At 39.9% G+C, this 16482-nt stretch overlaps 4 protein-coding genes across 4 annotated transcripts; 3 read left to right on the top strand and 1 right to left on the bottom strand.

The window, feature by feature from the left end:
- Positions 1-2558: 2558 nt before the first annotated feature.
- Positions 2559-4046, bottom strand: LOC110922868 (putative receptor-like protein kinase At5g39000). The gene is made up of 3 exons (XM_022167069.2): positions 3104-4046; positions 2726-2957; positions 2559-2639 (listed from the first exon to the last, which is right to left on the bottom strand). Exons 1-2 carry the CDS (start codon positions 4004-4006, stop codon positions 2877-2879), a joined length of 984 nt encoding a protein of 327 aa, XP_022022761.1. The 5' UTR covers positions 4007-4046; the 3' UTR covers positions 2559-2639; positions 2726-2876.
- Positions 4047-4478: 432 nt separating this feature from the next.
- On the top strand, positions 4479-7226 carry LOC118485811 (protein FAR1-RELATED SEQUENCE 5-like). The gene is made up of 3 exons (XM_035982282.1): positions 4479-4491; positions 4820-5274; positions 6468-7226. The coding sequence occupies exons 1-3, from the start codon at positions 4479-4481 to the stop codon at positions 7224-7226; spliced, it is 1227 nt and encodes a 408-aa protein (XP_035838175.1).
- Positions 7227-7232: 6 nt separating this feature from the next.
- Positions 7233-9364, top strand: LOC110922884. Its single transcript, XM_022167082.2, has 3 exons — positions 7233-7524; positions 7607-8047; positions 8130-9364. The coding sequence occupies exons 1-3, from the start codon at positions 7263-7265 to the stop codon at positions 9293-9295; spliced, it is 1869 nt and encodes a 622-aa protein (XP_022022774.1). The 5' UTR covers positions 7233-7262; the 3' UTR covers positions 9296-9364.
- A 4232-nt stretch (positions 9365-13596) lies between these two features.
- On the top strand, positions 13597-16110 carry LOC118485808. The gene is made up of 3 exons (XM_035982277.1): positions 13597-13997; positions 14101-14222; positions 15741-16110. Exons 1-3 carry the CDS (start codon positions 13659-13661, stop codon positions 16108-16110), a joined length of 831 nt encoding a protein of 276 aa, XP_035838170.1. The 5' UTR covers positions 13597-13658.
- The last annotated feature ends 372 nt before the right edge of the window (positions 16111-16482 follow it).

The raw sequence follows: 16482 nt of genomic DNA, 5'->3' as shown, positions 1-16482 counted from the left end.
CGATACGATATCACACTTATAGGCTTATACGAGGTCAATACGTGACCTAAACTACACTATACGATACGATATCACACTTATAGGCTTATACGAGGTCAATACGTGACCTATACTACACTTATACGACACGATATCACACTTATAGGCTTATACGAGGTCAATACGGGACCTAAACCACACCTATACGATACGATATCATACTTATAGGCTTATATGAGGTCAATACGTGACCTAAACCACACCTATTGGCCTTTACGGGTCTTATATGGTATCGTATAGTATCGTATCATATCCTATAGTGTATAGTATAAGTGTCGTATAGGTTCCCTGTAGGTCTTGTAATTCATAATATTTGTATTGTTTTCAATTTTTATAATTTATAATATTTGTATTATTTACCAATAATATAGTTTTCTTATCAATAAACATGGAAATACCCCCAAAATGCACACAATTAATTTTTTTTATAAATAAACAAAGGAATACAAAAAAAAAAAATTCAAAAATGGAGCTTTATATACGCTGCGTATAGATCCCTACGCAGCGTATGAGACAAAACTGACACAACTACCCTTGTATTTGGCTTCGTATAAGCCTCAACACAAGGGTATAAAGGACTTTTTCTGATCTTTATATACGCTGTGTATAGATCTCTACGCAGCGTATATAAACTTTGTAAAAATCTGATGCTTCAAACCTACCAAAATGACCTCAAATTTTCAGTTGATTTATATACGTTGCGTAGAGACCTATACGCAGCATTTATAAACCTTCTTTTCTCTGCAATGATTGGTTATTAGGCACTCAGATTCATGGTTTATATACGCGGTCAATACACAGCGTAGAGGGTTAACCCTATACACGTATTGACCTATACACTGCGTATATAAACTCTAATTTTGCTAGGGTTTGGTGTGCCAATAGGCACATTAGTGTGCCAATAGGCACACCCTATAACTAACGACTGATATTATATCTTTTAACTACGCACACCAGTAAATCTTATTGTCCTTTCAAACAATTAAGTAGTGCTACAGTAATAATTACTTGATTGATTATGGTATTAGATTAATTATGTCTTCTTCTAAGGTTTATTATCTTAAGTCCTTATACCGCTAGGTAGGTAGAGTCGTCAATAAATATCCTTATTATATTGTATGGACTTATCCCACGTTTTCCACCACTGATAAGTTAAAGAGTTATTTATAATTTGTATCGTTTGTAATCAGTTACTATCTAATGAGCAATGCTTATCTGCCACTAGTTTGCTAGAAATTTATTCATGCTTCTTATGTATTCTATGTGCTTAAGTAGTATCTAACACACAATGGATATGCCTTTATATACCACCATACTCAATCTTTTGTTCATTTTGACAGTCATATGACCATTTTAAGATTGCAATAGTACCATGCATTTAGAATCATCACTAGCTAGGTGTGATTTGTCTGTATACTACACATATACATTCTTGTTATTACCACATCATACCCAAACTCACAAATTTCGATTCATATAATCATCTTAGCACAAAATATGCTATACTTAACATACAATAATATACGATTAATGTGTGTGTGTATATATATATACCACTAAATAACTCACGGAATCAAATTTGAAGCCCTAAATTCCATCAACTGAACGATCTTTAAGTACCTTAGTAAAGTAATATTTGAACTTACTTGGAATTCAAATGTTAATGACAAATAATAAATAGTAACAATATCAGTAACAATAACAACAACAATATAGAAGTATTAATGAGAATAAAATTCAACCCAAAAAGGTGTCACGGTGCATTAATTTAAGAATTGGTTTGATTACATGTTTGAATAGGGATTGGTGCTACCTTTTTGTAGTTATTTTATCAGAGGTTCTCCACTGCAGTTCCACGCGAAGACGATAGCGCGTGTAAGAATCAAAACCTGTTGTAAGGTTGTATGACTCGTTGGTCCATTTCTTGTTAATCAGGTCCGCTAGTCTTATATTGACGTACCCAAGATATTCCTAATAAAAAAAAGGCATTTATTGTGTTTGTATTATATAAACTTCAAGTCTAGCAGTGAATGTTAATTAGGATCATCGTACCCTTGATCTACGAATTTGTCCCAAGAACACTTCATCAATGACACCTAATTGCAAAGTTTCATTGGTTGGTGGCTGTTCTAGCAAAAATGCAAACTCTTGTAGCCAAACAGGGTTGCTTGTATTCGACATAGACTGCAGGAATCCACCAAGAAATGTAAGAGTATAGCAAAAAATCAGAAACTCTTACGATTGAACTCTAAAAACAAAAACAAAAACAAAAACAAACAAACCCGTGTTTCTCTTATTTCCTCACGGAAAAACAACTGAACGCATGAACAGTTGGACCGACCAAATAACTCAGCACCATGGATTCTGACAATAAGCAATCCTCCATCCTTAGGCGTCCATACAGGAGCCGTTAGAATTGACCTACTTAAAGCCAGAATATGATCCTGATATACTGACGGTTTGTACAACACTTCAACTCTGTTGCCGCCAGTATAGAAATTAAAACGACGTTCAATATCAAGAAAATAAGGCGTTCTAATTTCAGGAGTGAGATCACTGAATTTATATCTTGCAGTTACCACATGACAATGTTTCTCTTGCTAGAAAACAAAGAATAATCTCTTAGCTACTCAAGTCATAAATAGATTTGGATCTCAAACACTTGTTGAAAAGTATCATTACATACCGATTCAACTTTGTTAATAAGTATGACTAACTCTTGACCATCAAAATTTTCCACATACAGAGTGGACTCTTCATTCCATTCAGCTTTCACGGCCAGTGGATGATAATCAGTTAAGGGAGATACATAGAGTATCACGTAATGATTTTTAGCATCAAAAATAAACTGTACTGCTAAATACTTTCACAATCAAGATTCCTTCTCGGCGAACAGCTGCCTTTTCATCTGCGTTTTCCTGAATAAAACAATTAACATTTCAACTTTGTTACTACAAATTTTTAACAATATCTGTTTTCTTGGCTTTTATTTAGATTTAATATATGAAAACAATAACCAAAATGATGGAAAGCATACCAAAATTTTCAGTCAAATAAAACTCACTTGAATTTCTAGTGCACTTTCAAGTGCTTTCACGATCTCGATCATCAATGGACGCTCTTTACGCTCTCTGCATAAACATCGGTAAGCTATGTCCGCAAACAAATTCAAACTAGTAATATCCATTGTATCCTTCATATTACTATAAACAAGCTCACTGATTTTGTTTTCCAAATAGTAGTCTCGCACTTGTCCAACTAAAGGCTGTAGATTCTGGTTACCATAACATAACCTACCACATAGCACTTCAAACAACACCACGCCAAAAGAGTAGACATCTGACTCTTTCGTTAGTAGCCCTGTCTCGTAGTACATCGGATCAATATACCCAGGCGTGCCAGCAGGGTCCGTTACCAGGAATGTGAATTGATTGTTTGCGGGAGCAAATTTGGAGAGGCCGAAATCTGAAATCTTGGCACTCCAGTTATCATCCAGTAGGATATTGGAACTTTTAATATCGCGATGCACTATTCTTAGATGATTCTCAGTAGGGTTGTGAAGGTACGCAAGTCCACGAGCCGCCCCAACACATATCTTAAGACGTTGAACCCAGTTAAGATTGTTGCTGGCCAGATAAGCTTCGAGACTTTTCTTTGATGCATACTCGTACACAATGATTTTCTCGCCATGATCGTCACAATACCCTAAAAGAGAGATAATGTTTTCATGTTTATAAAATGAAAGCATCATAATCTCCTTCCAGAACTCGGTATTTCCCTGTCCGAACGCAGGATCTAAACGCTTCAAAGCAACCATGATCTCGCCCCTAGAATGAACAAGTTGTCCCTTGTATACTTTTCCGAAACCTCCACGCCCGATGCAACTGTCAGCGGAAAAGTTGCCGGTTGCTGACTGTATAACTTCCAGTGGTATTTTGAGGTGTTGAAACTGGTCTATTTGAGACATTATTTTGAAGATCGAAAAGAGAATTAACTGAAAGTTTCAAATTTAGTGTTTTAGACGGAGAGCGTGAAGGGGCAACGTACTTACCCACTTGACCCAGTCACAATTTAGGTCATGGTTTATTTGTTTGCTAATTTAATTGTTTGTTTTTTATTAGTATTTTTTAAGGCTCTCACTATCTGCACACCAAGTCAGGCTATCTGCACACTTAGGGTTTACATACGCTGCGTATTGGTCAATACGCAGCGTATAGGGTTACCTGAATACGCTGCGTATTGACCAATACGCAGCGTATATAAGTGGTAGGTACACGACCAGACAGTCAAACCTCGTACCATGTCAAATCAGTCTTACATAGGGTGCGTATTGATCAATACGCTGCGTATTGGCAGACTGATTTGACCTGATACGATGTTGTCCAGGGCACGTGAATAAAGTAATACGGTGAGTAGGGATCAATACGCTGCGTATTGACATGCCAGATGAAAGTCTATTTATCCCTCCATTCATGTCTGTTACCCATCATCCGACATATACTTTGCTTTCCTTTTCATATACTTTGCTTTCCTTTTCATCTTCTTCTTAAGTAAATTGTTTGTTTTTGGTTCAACCTTGTTAAAATGTCATCATTTTGGAAGGATAATTATTTCGGTAATCGCTATTCTAACGACACATGGGGATCAAATGCTGCCAATGAGGAGGAGGAGGTTGTGTCTGGAGTCCCTGTTGATCAAGAAACACAGTTGCCAGACTTGAACAAGACTCCCACTCCACCTGTTGATGAACCAAATTACCCGGTGCATCAAGTGTGTCCAGATTACGGATACGGGTATGAATCTCCGTACGTGCAACAAAGTGGATACGGTGCTGAGAATGCACCTGTTGATGAACCAAATTATCCGGTGCATCAAGTGTGTCAAGATTACGGATACGGGTATGAATCTCTGTACGTGCAACAAAGTGGATACGGTGCTGAGAATGCACCTGTTGATGAACCATATTACCCGTCGCAGCCATCGTATCCGGGTTATGGGGTATACGGGGACGAAGGTGGATACGGAAGTTACAGTGGATACGGTGGTGATGGTGGATACGGGGGTGAAGTTGGTTACAGTGGATATGGGGGCTACGGTGGATACGATAGATATGGGGGTGACGGTGGTTACAGTGTATACGACAGATCTAGGGATGAAGTTGGATATGGTTATGAGTCCCGTAACACATCACTTTATGAACCATCTACCCCGAGCAATCCATTTCAAGTAAATGAGGTATCACATTAAAATAATTATTGTTATTATTATTATAATTATAATTGTTATTATTATTATTATAGTTAAAAATAATATAATTATAATAATTATTATTATTGTTAAAATACTTTAATTATAAATATAATTATAAATATTATTATTATTATTATTATTATTATTATTATTATTATTATTATTATTATTATTGTTGTTGTTGTTAAAAATATTATAATTAATTAACAAAATAATTATAAGATTTAGTAAATAAACAAGTTAAGAAAGTTAAGTTAATAAACAATTTATTTTTCTTTTCTAAATAAATAAATTAATAAAAAATATTTTAAATAAATTAGTATTGTAAATAAATAAAAGAATCATGAAATTGATTTTTAGTTAAAATGGTTAGTTTAAACCTAACTTAGTTAGTTAAATCATAGTTAAAATGGTTAGTTTAAACCTAACTTAGTTAGTTAAATCATAGTTATATCCTAACTAGGTTAGCATTTAATACAAGGGACCACTAACTGAGTTAGAGAACTCAGTTAGTCCAGTTAAGTGCCAAAAACAAAAAAAAGTCCCTGAAGTTTCAAATTTTACGAAAATAGTCCCTGAAGTTTCCAAAAATTGACAAAACAGTCCCTGAAGTTTTGAAAAATTGACAAAAATGGTCCCTGAACTTTCGAAAATGGACAAAAATGCTCTCTAAACTTTCAAAAATTGACAAAAATGGTCCCTGAACTTTCGAAAATTGCAAAAATGGTCCCTGAACTTTCGAAAATTGACAAAAATGGTCCCTGAAGTTTCTAAAATTGAAAAAATGGTCCCTAAAGTTTCTAAAATTGACAAAAATGGTCCCTAAAGTTTCTAAAATTGAAAAAAATGGTCCCTAAAGTTTCTAAAATTGAAAAAAATGGTCCCTAAAGTTTCTAAAATTGAAAAAAATGGTCCCTAAAGTTTCTAAAATTGAAAAAAATGGTCCCTAAAGTTTCGAAAATTGACAAAAATTAGTACCTGAAGTATGAGTTTCGATTATATTATTATTATTATTATTATTATTATTATTATTATTATTATTATTATTATGGTTATTATAATTATTATTATTATTATTATTATTATTATTAATATTGTTATTATTATTATTAATGTCTTTTTGACACAAATGGTCCCTGAAGTTTCGATTATATTATTATTAACGTAACCTTTTTTAGCGTTTCATGTCTCTAACTGATTTGAAGAATTGGGTACAAGAAACGGGAAAGGATAATGGTTACGTAATTGTTACCCGCCGATCAAAAAATATTGGCGGTACTACTGGGATGGTATGGCTTGTGTGCGACCGTAGTGGTGAACACCGTAGTAAAGCAACAGTTAGGAAAGCTGGTAGCAAAAAAATCGGCTGCCCGTTTTCATTACTCGCCATCCGGGACGTGACGAACGACACGTGGGAGTTAAAAGTGGACTGTGCGAACCATAACCACGAACCTACGACGAGTCTGTTGGGCCACGCTTTTGTGCGAAGATTCACTAAAGCCGAATACAAGCTAGTGGAGCAGCTAACTGCTCAAAACATGGAGCCACGTATCATATTTCAAACCCTAAGAAAGCAGTTCCCCGACAGCCTGCACGTTCAGAAAGACGTGCAAAATGCGGTACAAAAAATTAGAGCGACAATAATGGACGGAAAGAATCCTATTCAGGCACTGGAAAGCCTGCTGCATGACCGCCGATTCATTTACGACACCCGACAAGATCCCAAAACAGATGTCGTAACAGAGATTTTCTTTGTTCATCCTTATTCAATCACTATGTGGCGTGCATTCCCGCACGTGATGTTGATCGACGCGACCTACAAAACAAACCTCTACAACATGCCATTTGTCCAGGTTGTGGGTATGACGTCGACTGGGAAGTCTTTTTGTATCGCACATGCCGTTATTTGTAAAGAACGAAGGGGTAACTACGTGTGAGTGCTTGAGCGGATCAAGTCAATATTGCATGAATGTATGATGCCGCGTGTGATAGTCACGGATAGGGAGCTTGCCCTGATAAACGCGTGTTCTAAAGTATTCCCGAACGCAAAAAGGCTTCTATGCCACTTTCACATCCAACAAAATATAGCTAGAAAGTGCAAGGAAGGGTTCGATAAAGAAGATTGGGGGAAATTTATGTCGTACTGGCGGACATTGTGCGAATCTTCATCAGAGCCCATGTACAAGTACAACTTGGAGAAAATGTATAACCGACTCGTGGTTGCCAACCGAGAAAGTAAGTGTTCCTTCAACAAACGACTCACCCAATCTATTATATTTCACACACGCTTTTACATTTCATTATTTTATTTTTACAGGTGTCTATGATTACGTCTACGAAAACTGGCTCAAAGACTATAAAGAAATGTTCGTTTATGCGTGGACCGATAAGTGTCGCAACTTTGGTCAGCGCACCACCAACAGAGTTGAGAGCCAGCACGCAAATTTAAAAAGATACATTACGCGCGGGAGTTCATTGGAGCGAATAGCAAGATGCATCATTGATATAGTTGAAACTCAGTATGATGAAATACAAAAAAGTTTCACTGAGAGCATCGAAAAAACGATGAACCACCATAGACACCGAATGTTGGACAACCTACGTGGAAAGGTTTCCCATGAAGCACTTGATTTGCTGGAAAAAGAGCTACTGAGGAAGATGGATGTGTTGCGGAAACTTAACGCATCATGTGGTTGCCATATGTGGCTTAGCAAAGGATTGCCGTGTGCTTGTAGACTGGAAAACTACAACCGTACAGGTAAAAAATATTAAAACAACAAACCTTTTGTTATTTTGTACGATTTAGCTGTTTCTCACACCGTATTAACTTAACTGTGCAGGGCGTATAATACAACTCGACGAGATAGATGTATTCTGGCGTAAGCTTGACTTGCTCCCTTGTAAACTGGTAGACGAGGAGGTCGATATTGTAGCAGAGCTCAATAATGTGCGGCAACATTTAGAGGCGCAGTCCCCCGTTCAGCAAAAGAGTATGCTTTCAAAGATAAAAGCGGTTTTCACCCCGAAATCGTCAACCAAGAAACCACCGATCGTCCAGCAAAACACTCGCGGTCGGCCTACATCAAAGAAAGTACAAGAAAGGCTAGATGAAGCTGCGAGGTTAGACCAAGCTGCGAGATACAGCTCCTATGGCGAGGACAGCAACGTAATTACCGCTTCCCCCAAGCATAGGTACGATTTACCCCGACACAGCTCATACGTACCGTCAGAGGGCTCTCGTGGAACTGGTTCGTTTGTGAAGTCTGAAAAACCTAAAATGCAACCAAACAGTTCAACAAGTTCTAAAAAGAAGGAGACGAGGGATGATAAGGTTTTTCCATTAATAAAGGGGGACGAGCACTTGTTATGCATTAAGAGGTTTAAGAATCAAATTCCATCAGAGTTTCGCTCTTACATATCGCGTATACAAGATGTGACCCCAGACGGTCATTGTGGGTACAGGTCTGTGGCTGTCGGGTTAGGTTTTACGGAACACGCATGGCCCAATATTCGAAGAGATTTACTACTGGAGATTGACCATAACAAACCGCGTTGGAAGCATGTATTCGAAACATATAACGAAGGAGACTTTAAACGAATACGTAAGAGCATCGAATGGCATTCAGTGAAAGGGTGCGATCAAAGTCACTGGATGGAAATGCCCCACGTAGGGCTTCTCATAGCGCAAAGGTATAATATTGTCCTCCACGTGCTAAGCATTGAATGGAGCTCTACCATCTTCCCATTAACGGATGCCCCACTAGATCCACGACCTCAAGCGATAACGCTTGTACATGTTCACGGGGGACACTTCATACATGCTAAGTTGGAAGGAGACTACCCCATGCCTTTAGTGAACCCGATGTGGTCGGCACATCGATCAATAGCTGCGAAACGGTGGGAAGAAATGTATACACCGCAGTTAGAGCACTACTACGAGTTAATGCATCCTAAATCAGACCGAGACAAAGACAGAGAACCGAGTTTAAATGTTATCGAAGATTAAGCGGAAACTTGTAATTTTGTAAATTGTAGAAATTTTTTAATTTATAAAGTTTTTATCATTTTTAATTCATTTATAATTTATAATTTATAATTTATAATTTATAATTTATAATTTATAATTTATAATTTATAATTTATAATTTATAATTTATAATTTATAATTTATAATTTATAATTCAAATTTTTATAAACATAATTTTTGGATTATTTTTAGTTTCTCTAAATACAAACCAAGAAAAAAAAAAAAAAAAAGGTCTTCTAAGGTGCGTAGGGATCCCTACGCATCGTATGTTATCCAAATGACAATAAAGCCCCTCTTTTTGGCTTCCTTTAGCCTCATAACAAGGGTAAAAAGGTAAAATGAGAAAAACTAGGCAGCGTATTGATCAATACGCATCCTATGTCAAAGGCGGACAATTTTCCCCCCAAATTGAAGTTTGAAAATATAAACATGTTAAATTACTATTTTGCCCCTCTTTTAGGGCTATACGGGGCTAAAAATAAGGGCAAAAACGTCATTTTCGGACCTTTAAATACGCTTCGTATGGGTCTCTACGATGCGTATTTAATTGTCATCATAATGACCTTTATGCCCTTCTACAGATGCTTCGTATAGGCTAAACAGAAGGGTATAAAGGTCATTGTGATGACCTCTTATATACGTATCGTAGAGATCAATACGACGCGTATATAAAGGTGCACAATGACGTTTTTGCCCTTATATTAAGCCCCGTATAGCACTGATAGAAGGGCTAAATCGTAATTTTAGACACGGACATACGCTTCGTATTGATCACTACGCTGCGTATAGCTTCTGATATAAATCAGGAAAACCCCTACGCAGCGTATGTTCTTCCCCAAATTACAAACAAAACCACTACGAACCCCTACGAAGGCGACTACGTATTTCCGACCGTATACACGCGAATTCGAAGTATAAACGAGGTATATACTCAACCTATTTAAGTAATTTTGATTTTTTTGGTATTTTATCCGTAAATTAGGGCTGTATCATAGGTAAATTAGGGTTTACAGTGAATTAGGGGTGTTTGTTTGATGTGTTTGATTAGGGTTTACAGTAAATTAGGGTTTTTTTTTGATTTGTTTGATTAGGGTTTACAGTGACCATTTTTTGTAAACTTATCAAACCTCAGGGACCAATTTTGTAAACACATCAAACCTCAGGGACCATTTTTGTAAATTTATCATCCGTAAGGCGCGTATGGGCCTACGGGCAACGACGGGCTTAGTTTCGACGCCCGTTAGGCCCGTACGCGCCTTACGGACGACGCCGACTAAATAATATTTTTTTTATTATTTAGTCGACGTCGTCCGTAAGGCGCGTACGGGCCTAACGAGCGTCGAAACTAAGTCCGTCGTTGCCCGTTAGGCCCGTACGCGCCTTACGGACGACGTCGACTAAAAAAACTAAGTGCGTACGGGCCAAACCAGGTTCAGGTAAAAAAAATCTATTTCTAAAAAAATGGTCAATTTAGTTTTCGGGATAAGAACAGGGTCTGGTGTTTCCAGGATTTAATAAAATGGTCCCTTGTGTTTCAGAAATTGACCAGGGACCATTTTTGTAAATCCTGGAAACACCAGGGACCATTTTTGTAAATTCATCAAACCTCAGGGACCAATTTTGTAAACACATCAAACCTCAGGGACCATTTTTTTATACATAAACTTAAATTGTTTTTTTTTTTTTAAAACAGAAAAATATATATTTTTAAACAGAAAATATAAATTTTAGTCGACGTCGTCCGTAAGGGGCGTACGGGCCTAACGAGCGTCGAAACTAAGCCCGTCGTTAAAATTTTAACGACGGGCTTAGTTTCGACGCTCGTTAAGCCCGTACGCGCCTTACGGACGACGTCGACTAAATAATAAAAAAAATATTATTAGTCGACGTCGTCCGTAAGGCGCGTACGTTATTTAGTCGACGTCGTCCGTAAGGGGCGTACGGGCCTAACGGGCGTCGAAACTAAGCCCGTCGTTAAAATTTTAACGACGGGCTTAGTTTCGACGCTCGTTAGGCCCGTACGCCCCTTACGGACGACGTCGACTAAATAATGTACGCGCCTTACGGATGACGTCGACTAAATAATAAAAAAAATATTATTTAGTCGACGTCGTCCGTAAGGCGCGTACGGGCCTAACGAGCGTCGAAACTAAGCCCGTCGTTAAAATTTTAACGACGGGCTTAGTTTCGACGCTCGTTAGGCCCGTACGCGCCTTACGGACGACGTCGACTAAATAATAAAAAAAATATTATTTAGTCGACGTCGTCCGTAAGGCGCGTACGGGCCTAACGAGCGTCGAAACTAAGTCCGTCGTTGCCCGTTAGGCCCGTACGCGCCTTACGGATGATAAATTTACAAAAATGGTCCCTGAGGTTTGATGTGTTTACAAAATTGGTCCCTGAGGTTTGATAAGTTTACAAAAATGGTCCCTGGTGTTTCCAGGATTTACAAAAATGGTCCCTGGTCAATTTCTGAAACACAAGGGACCATTTTATTAAATCCTGGAAACACCAGGGACCATTTTTGTAAATTCATCAAACCTCAGGGACCATTTTTGTAAATTTATCATCCGTAAGGCGCGTACGGGCCTAACGGGCAACGACGGACTTAGTTTCGACGCTCGTTAGGCCCGTACGCGCCTTACGGACGACGTCGACTAAATAATAAAAAAAATATTATTTAGTCGACGTCGTCCGTAAGGCGCGTACGGGCCTAACGAGCGTCGAAACTAAGTCCGTTTAACGACGGGCTTAGTTTCGACGCTCGTTAGGCCCGTACGCGCCTTACGGACGACGTCGACTAAATAATAAAAAAAATATTATTTAGTCGACGTCGTCCGTAAGGCGCGTACGGGCCTAACGAGCGTCGAAACTAAGTCCGTCGTTGCCCGTTAGGCCCGTACGCGCCTTACGGATGATAAATTTACAAAAATGGTCCCTGAGGTTTGATGTGTTTACAAAATTAGTCCCTGAGGTTTGATGAATTTACAAAAATGGTCCCTGGTGTTTCCAGGATTTACAAAAATGGTCCCTGGTCAATTTCTGAAACACAAGGGACCATTTTATTAAATCCTGGAAACACCAGGGACCATTTTTGTAAATTCATCAAACCTCAGGGACCATTTTTGTAAATTTATCATCCGTAAGGCGCGTACGGGCCTAACGGGCAACGACGGACTTAGTTTCGACGCTCGTTAGGCCCGTACGCGCCTTACGGACGACGTCGACTAAATAATAAAAAAAATATTATTTAGTCGACGTCGTCCGTAAGGCGCGTACGGGCCTAACGAGCGTCGAAACTAAGTCCGTTTAACGACGGGCTTAGTTTCGACGCTCGTTAGGCCCGTACGCGCCTTACGGACGACGTCGACTAAATAATAAAAAAAATATTATTTAGTCGACGTCGTCCGTAAGGCGCGTACGGGCCTAACGAGCGTCGAAACTAAGCCCGTCGTTGCCCGTTAGGCCCGTACGCGCCTTAAGGATGACGTCGACTAAATAATAAAAAAAATATTATTTAGTCGACGTCGTCCGTAAGGCGCGTACGGGCCTAACGAGCGGGACGGGCTTAGTTTCGACGCTCGTTAGGCCCGTACGCGCCTTACGGACGACGTCGACTAAATAATAAAAAAAATATTATTTAGTGTACGTCGTCCGTAAGGCGCGTACGGGCCTAACGAGCGTCGAAACTAAGTCCGTCGTTGCCCGTTAGGCCCGTACGCGCCTTACGGATGATAAATTTACAAAAATGGTCCCTGAGGTTTGATGTGTTTACAAAATTGTTTCCTGAGGTTTGATGAATTTACAAAAATGGTCCCTGGTGTTTCCAGGATTTAATAAAATGGTCCCTGGTCAATTTCTGAAACACAAGGGACCATTTTATTAAATCCTGGAAACACCAGGGACCATTTTTGTAAATTCATCAAACCTCAGGGACCAATTTTGTAAACACATCAAACCTCAGGGACCATTTTTTAAACATAAACTTAAATTGTTTTTTTTTTTTTTAAAAAACAGAAAAATATATATTTTTAAACAGAAAATATATATTTTTATGCTTTCACTTGTCTTTATGCTTTCACTTTGTAAACAGAAAATATATATTTTTAAACAGAAAATATATATTTTTAAACAGAAAATATATATTTTTTTAAACTTAAACTTAAATTGTTTTTTTTTTTAAAACAGAAAAATGGAGGAAATGGATTTCGAAGTAGATATTCCGGAGCAGCCGCAGCGGAAACGGCGGGCGCATCCACCGCCAGATCCTCTAGAGAATCACCCGTATTTGGAGTTTCCTCTGGAGTCCGAGGCTGCGCTCCGTTGCGAGAAGCTTCGGAAGATGCATATTGGTGAACACTTTGCGGTTTCGTGGAAAACCCTCCGGAAGCTTGAGGTTGAAGATTGGGTGCGGGGGTTTGTTCCCGTTGATTCACCGTGGGATCGTCTGTTTGAGCTATCATTTACGCCGACCTACAGGGAGATACTAGTCGAGTTTCTGTCGTCGTTCGAGTTTCATCCTCGTCGGCCAAATGAGGTTGTGGACCCCGCGCAGCCCCCTCCCCCGCCCGAGGTTTCTTTTCGCATGGCTGGCCAGGCGCGCGAAATGTCACTTGCACAGTTTGCGGTGCATAGCGGTTTGTATACGGAGGCTGAGATTGCTACGGATCTTTATACGAAGGTACGTTTAACACAAATTTTGTATTGTTATTATTATTATTTTTAATATATAACATTTAAGATTTAATATTAATTTAACGTTTAATAAACATTCGTGTAAACAGGGGCTCGTAATGATTGATAAACCCACGCTATTAGGGTTTTGGGATCTGATCGCGGACATCCGTCATTGGGACCACCACCAATCCAAGGGGAGGAGTACGCTGATTGAGGATCCGCTCTTCAGGTACGTTAGTTATTAAACAGTTTTTTTTAAACAGATTTTTTTAAAAGAAAATTTCTTTTTTTAATTATTTAGTTGATTTTTGTCAATTTTTGAAACATCAGGGACCATTTTTGTAAAAAATAGAAACTTTAGGGAACAAAGTGTAAATATATCAAACCGTCAGCCGTTTTTGTAAAAAATTGAACGACGTCTAAACCGGCAGCCGTTTGGGGCTGGGTTTGCAGCCGTAAACCGGCGTTTAAACGGCTGCAAACACAGCCCCAAAGGGCAGCGATTTCGCAGCCGTTTGGGGCTGCGTTTGCAGCCGTTTAAACGCCCGGTTACGGCTGCAAATGCCGCCGCAGACGGCAGCGAAAACGCAGCCGTTTAAACGCCCGTTTACGACTGCAAACGCAGCCGCAAACGGCAGCGAAATATCTGCCGTTTGCGGCTGCGTTTGCAGCCGTTTAAACGCCCGTTAGGGACCTACGCGACTTACGGTTCGACTTCGACTAAATAATAAAAAAATATAATTTAACGACGACGATCATAGTTTTGACGCTCGTAAGGCGCGTACGGTCCTAACGAGCGTCGAAACTAAGTTCGTCGTTAAAATATATATATTTTTTTTATTATTTAGTCGAAGTCGAACCGTAAGGCGCGTAGTCCCTAACGAACGTCGAAACTAAGTTCGTCGTTTTATATTTTAACGACGAACTTAGTTTCGACGCTCGTTACGGACCTACGCGCCTTACGGATCGACTTCGACTAAATAATAAAAAAAGTATAATTTAACGACGATCTTAGTTTTGACGCTCGTAAAGCGCGTAGGTCCGTTCGAGCGTCGAAACTAAGTTCGTCGTTAAAATATATATTTTTTTATTATTTAGTCGAAGTCGAACCGTAAGGCCCGTAGGTCTCTAACGAGCGTCGAAACTAAGTTCGTCGTTTTATATTTTAACGACGAACTTAGTTTCGACGCTCGTTAGGGACCACTTGTGTCAATTTTTGAAACATCGGGGACCATTTTTGTAAAAAATTGAAACTTCAGGGACCAAAGTGTAAATATATCAAAAAAGGGACCATTTGTGTCAATTTTTGAAACTCCAAGGACCGTTTAAACCAAATTTCTTTTTAAACAGGATTTTTTTTTAAACATATTTTTTTTTTAATTTTTTAGTCAAAGTCGAACCGTAACCGGCGTTTGAACGACGTCTAAACCGGCAGCCGTTTGGGGCTGCGTTTGCAGCCGTAAACCGGCGTTTAAACGGCTGCAAACACAGCCCCAAAGGGCAGCGATTTCGCAGCCGTTTGGGGCTGCGTTTGCAGCCCTTTAAACGCCCGGTTACGGCTGCAAATGCCGCCGCAGACGGCAGCGAACACGCAGCCGTGTGCGGCTGCGTTTGCAGCCGTTTAAACGCTCGTTTACGACTGCAAACGCAGCCGTTTAAATGCCCGTTAGGGACCTACGCGACTTACGGTTTCCATTTAATCGATGTCGTCTGATTATTATTTACTGACTGGTTTCCATTTATGCAGGTATTTGCACAAGATGATTTCCACTTCGATCACTGCTCGAAACAAAAGCCGGGAGTGGTGTACGAGTGGTGACTTATTCTTTTTGTATTGCCTCTTATACAAGAGGCCGTGCGCTCTCGCCTACGGGTTTGGTTCAGTATTTCGCCTCCGCGCATCATCGACAGGAGCGCGGAATGCTATTCGGCGGCGCTTACGTGACCAAAATAGCCCATTCGTTGGGCTATCATCCGGAGAACGACCGCGGCCGTGTAGGCCCGGCGGCACAGCCAAAGCGGATGGGGATGAACACAATAAACGGGATGCATATTACCAAAGACTTTCCATGCGGGAAGCGGTTAAAGAATCTGGACGGCACGCAAAACCAGCTTAAGGAACTGCCAGAAGAGTTCCCTCTGATTTATCCCCCGCGGGATCCGGAGCCGCCGGAGCCGCATGACCCGGCCGCCGTTCTTCCGCGGCCACCACAGCCGCGTGGACCACCCGGGGCGCCCCAGTTCCCATGCCATGTTATGCCCGGTCCTGACCCGTCACATGAGCGGCTGCTTCGAAACGTTGAGAGAAACAATTATTTGTTAGAGTGGGTGGCTGCGGCGCTGCAGCAGCAGCGACAGCATGACGGGTTACCTCCACTACCCTTCATTGCGGATGCGGACTGGGATCAGCATCAGCGGCAGCAGCAGCAGCATCAGGAGCAGCAGCAGCAGCATCAGGAGCAGCAGCAGCATCAGGAGCAGCAGCAGTA

This window comes from Helianthus annuus, chromosome 2 (genome assembly GCF_002127325.2).
Source record: "Helianthus annuus cultivar XRQ/B chromosome 2, HanXRQr2.0-SUNRISE, whole genome shotgun sequence".
In the NCBI taxonomy this organism is placed as follows: Eukaryota; Viridiplantae; Streptophyta; class Magnoliopsida; order Asterales; family Asteraceae; genus Helianthus; species Helianthus annuus.
Note: the sequence above shows the minus strand (reverse complement) of the source record. Positions and strands in the feature narration are given on the sequence as shown.

What these genes read in the sequence shown, in the direction of transcription:
- LOC110922868 (XM_022167069.2), bottom strand. Translation starts at nt 4,006, where the DNA reads ATGTCTCAAATAGACCAGTTTCAACACCTCAAAATACCACTGGAAGTT. An exon ending in AAAGTGCACTAGAAATTCAA is followed by an intron (nt 2,958 to 3,103) that starts GTGAGTTTTATT and finishes TGTTTTATTCAG; the next exon opens with GAAAACGCAGATGAAAAGGC.
- LOC118485811 (XM_035982282.1), top strand. An exon ending in ATCCATTTCAAGTAAATGAG is followed by an intron (nt 5,275 to 6,467) that starts GTATCACATTAA and finishes AACCTTTTTTAG; the next exon opens with CGTTTCATGTCTCTAACTGA.
- LOC110922884 (XM_022167082.2), top strand. Translation starts at nt 7,263, where the DNA reads ATGATGCCGCGTGTGATAGTCACGGATAGGGAGCTTGCCCTGATAAAC. An exon ending in CGTGGTTGCCAACCGAGAAA is followed by an intron (nt 7,525 to 7,606) that starts GTAAGTGTTCCT and finishes TTATTTTTACAG; the next exon opens with GTGTCTATGATTACGTCTAC. An exon ending in GGAAAACTACAACCGTACAG is followed by an intron (nt 8,048 to 8,129) that starts GTAAAAAATATT and finishes TTAACTGTGCAG; the next exon opens with GGCGTATAATACAACTCGAC.
- LOC118485808 (XM_035982277.1), top strand. Translation starts at nt 13,659, where the DNA reads ATGCATATTGGTGAACACTTTGCGGTTTCGTGGAAAACCCTCCGGAAG. An exon ending in CTACGGATCTTTATACGAAG is followed by an intron (nt 13,998 to 14,100) that starts GTACGTTTAACA and finishes TCGTGTAAACAG; the next exon opens with GGGCTCGTAATGATTGATAA. An exon ending in ATTGAGGATCCGCTCTTCAG is followed by an intron (nt 14,223 to 15,740) that starts GTACGTTAGTTA and finishes CCATTTATGCAG; the next exon opens with GTATTTGCACAAGATGATTT.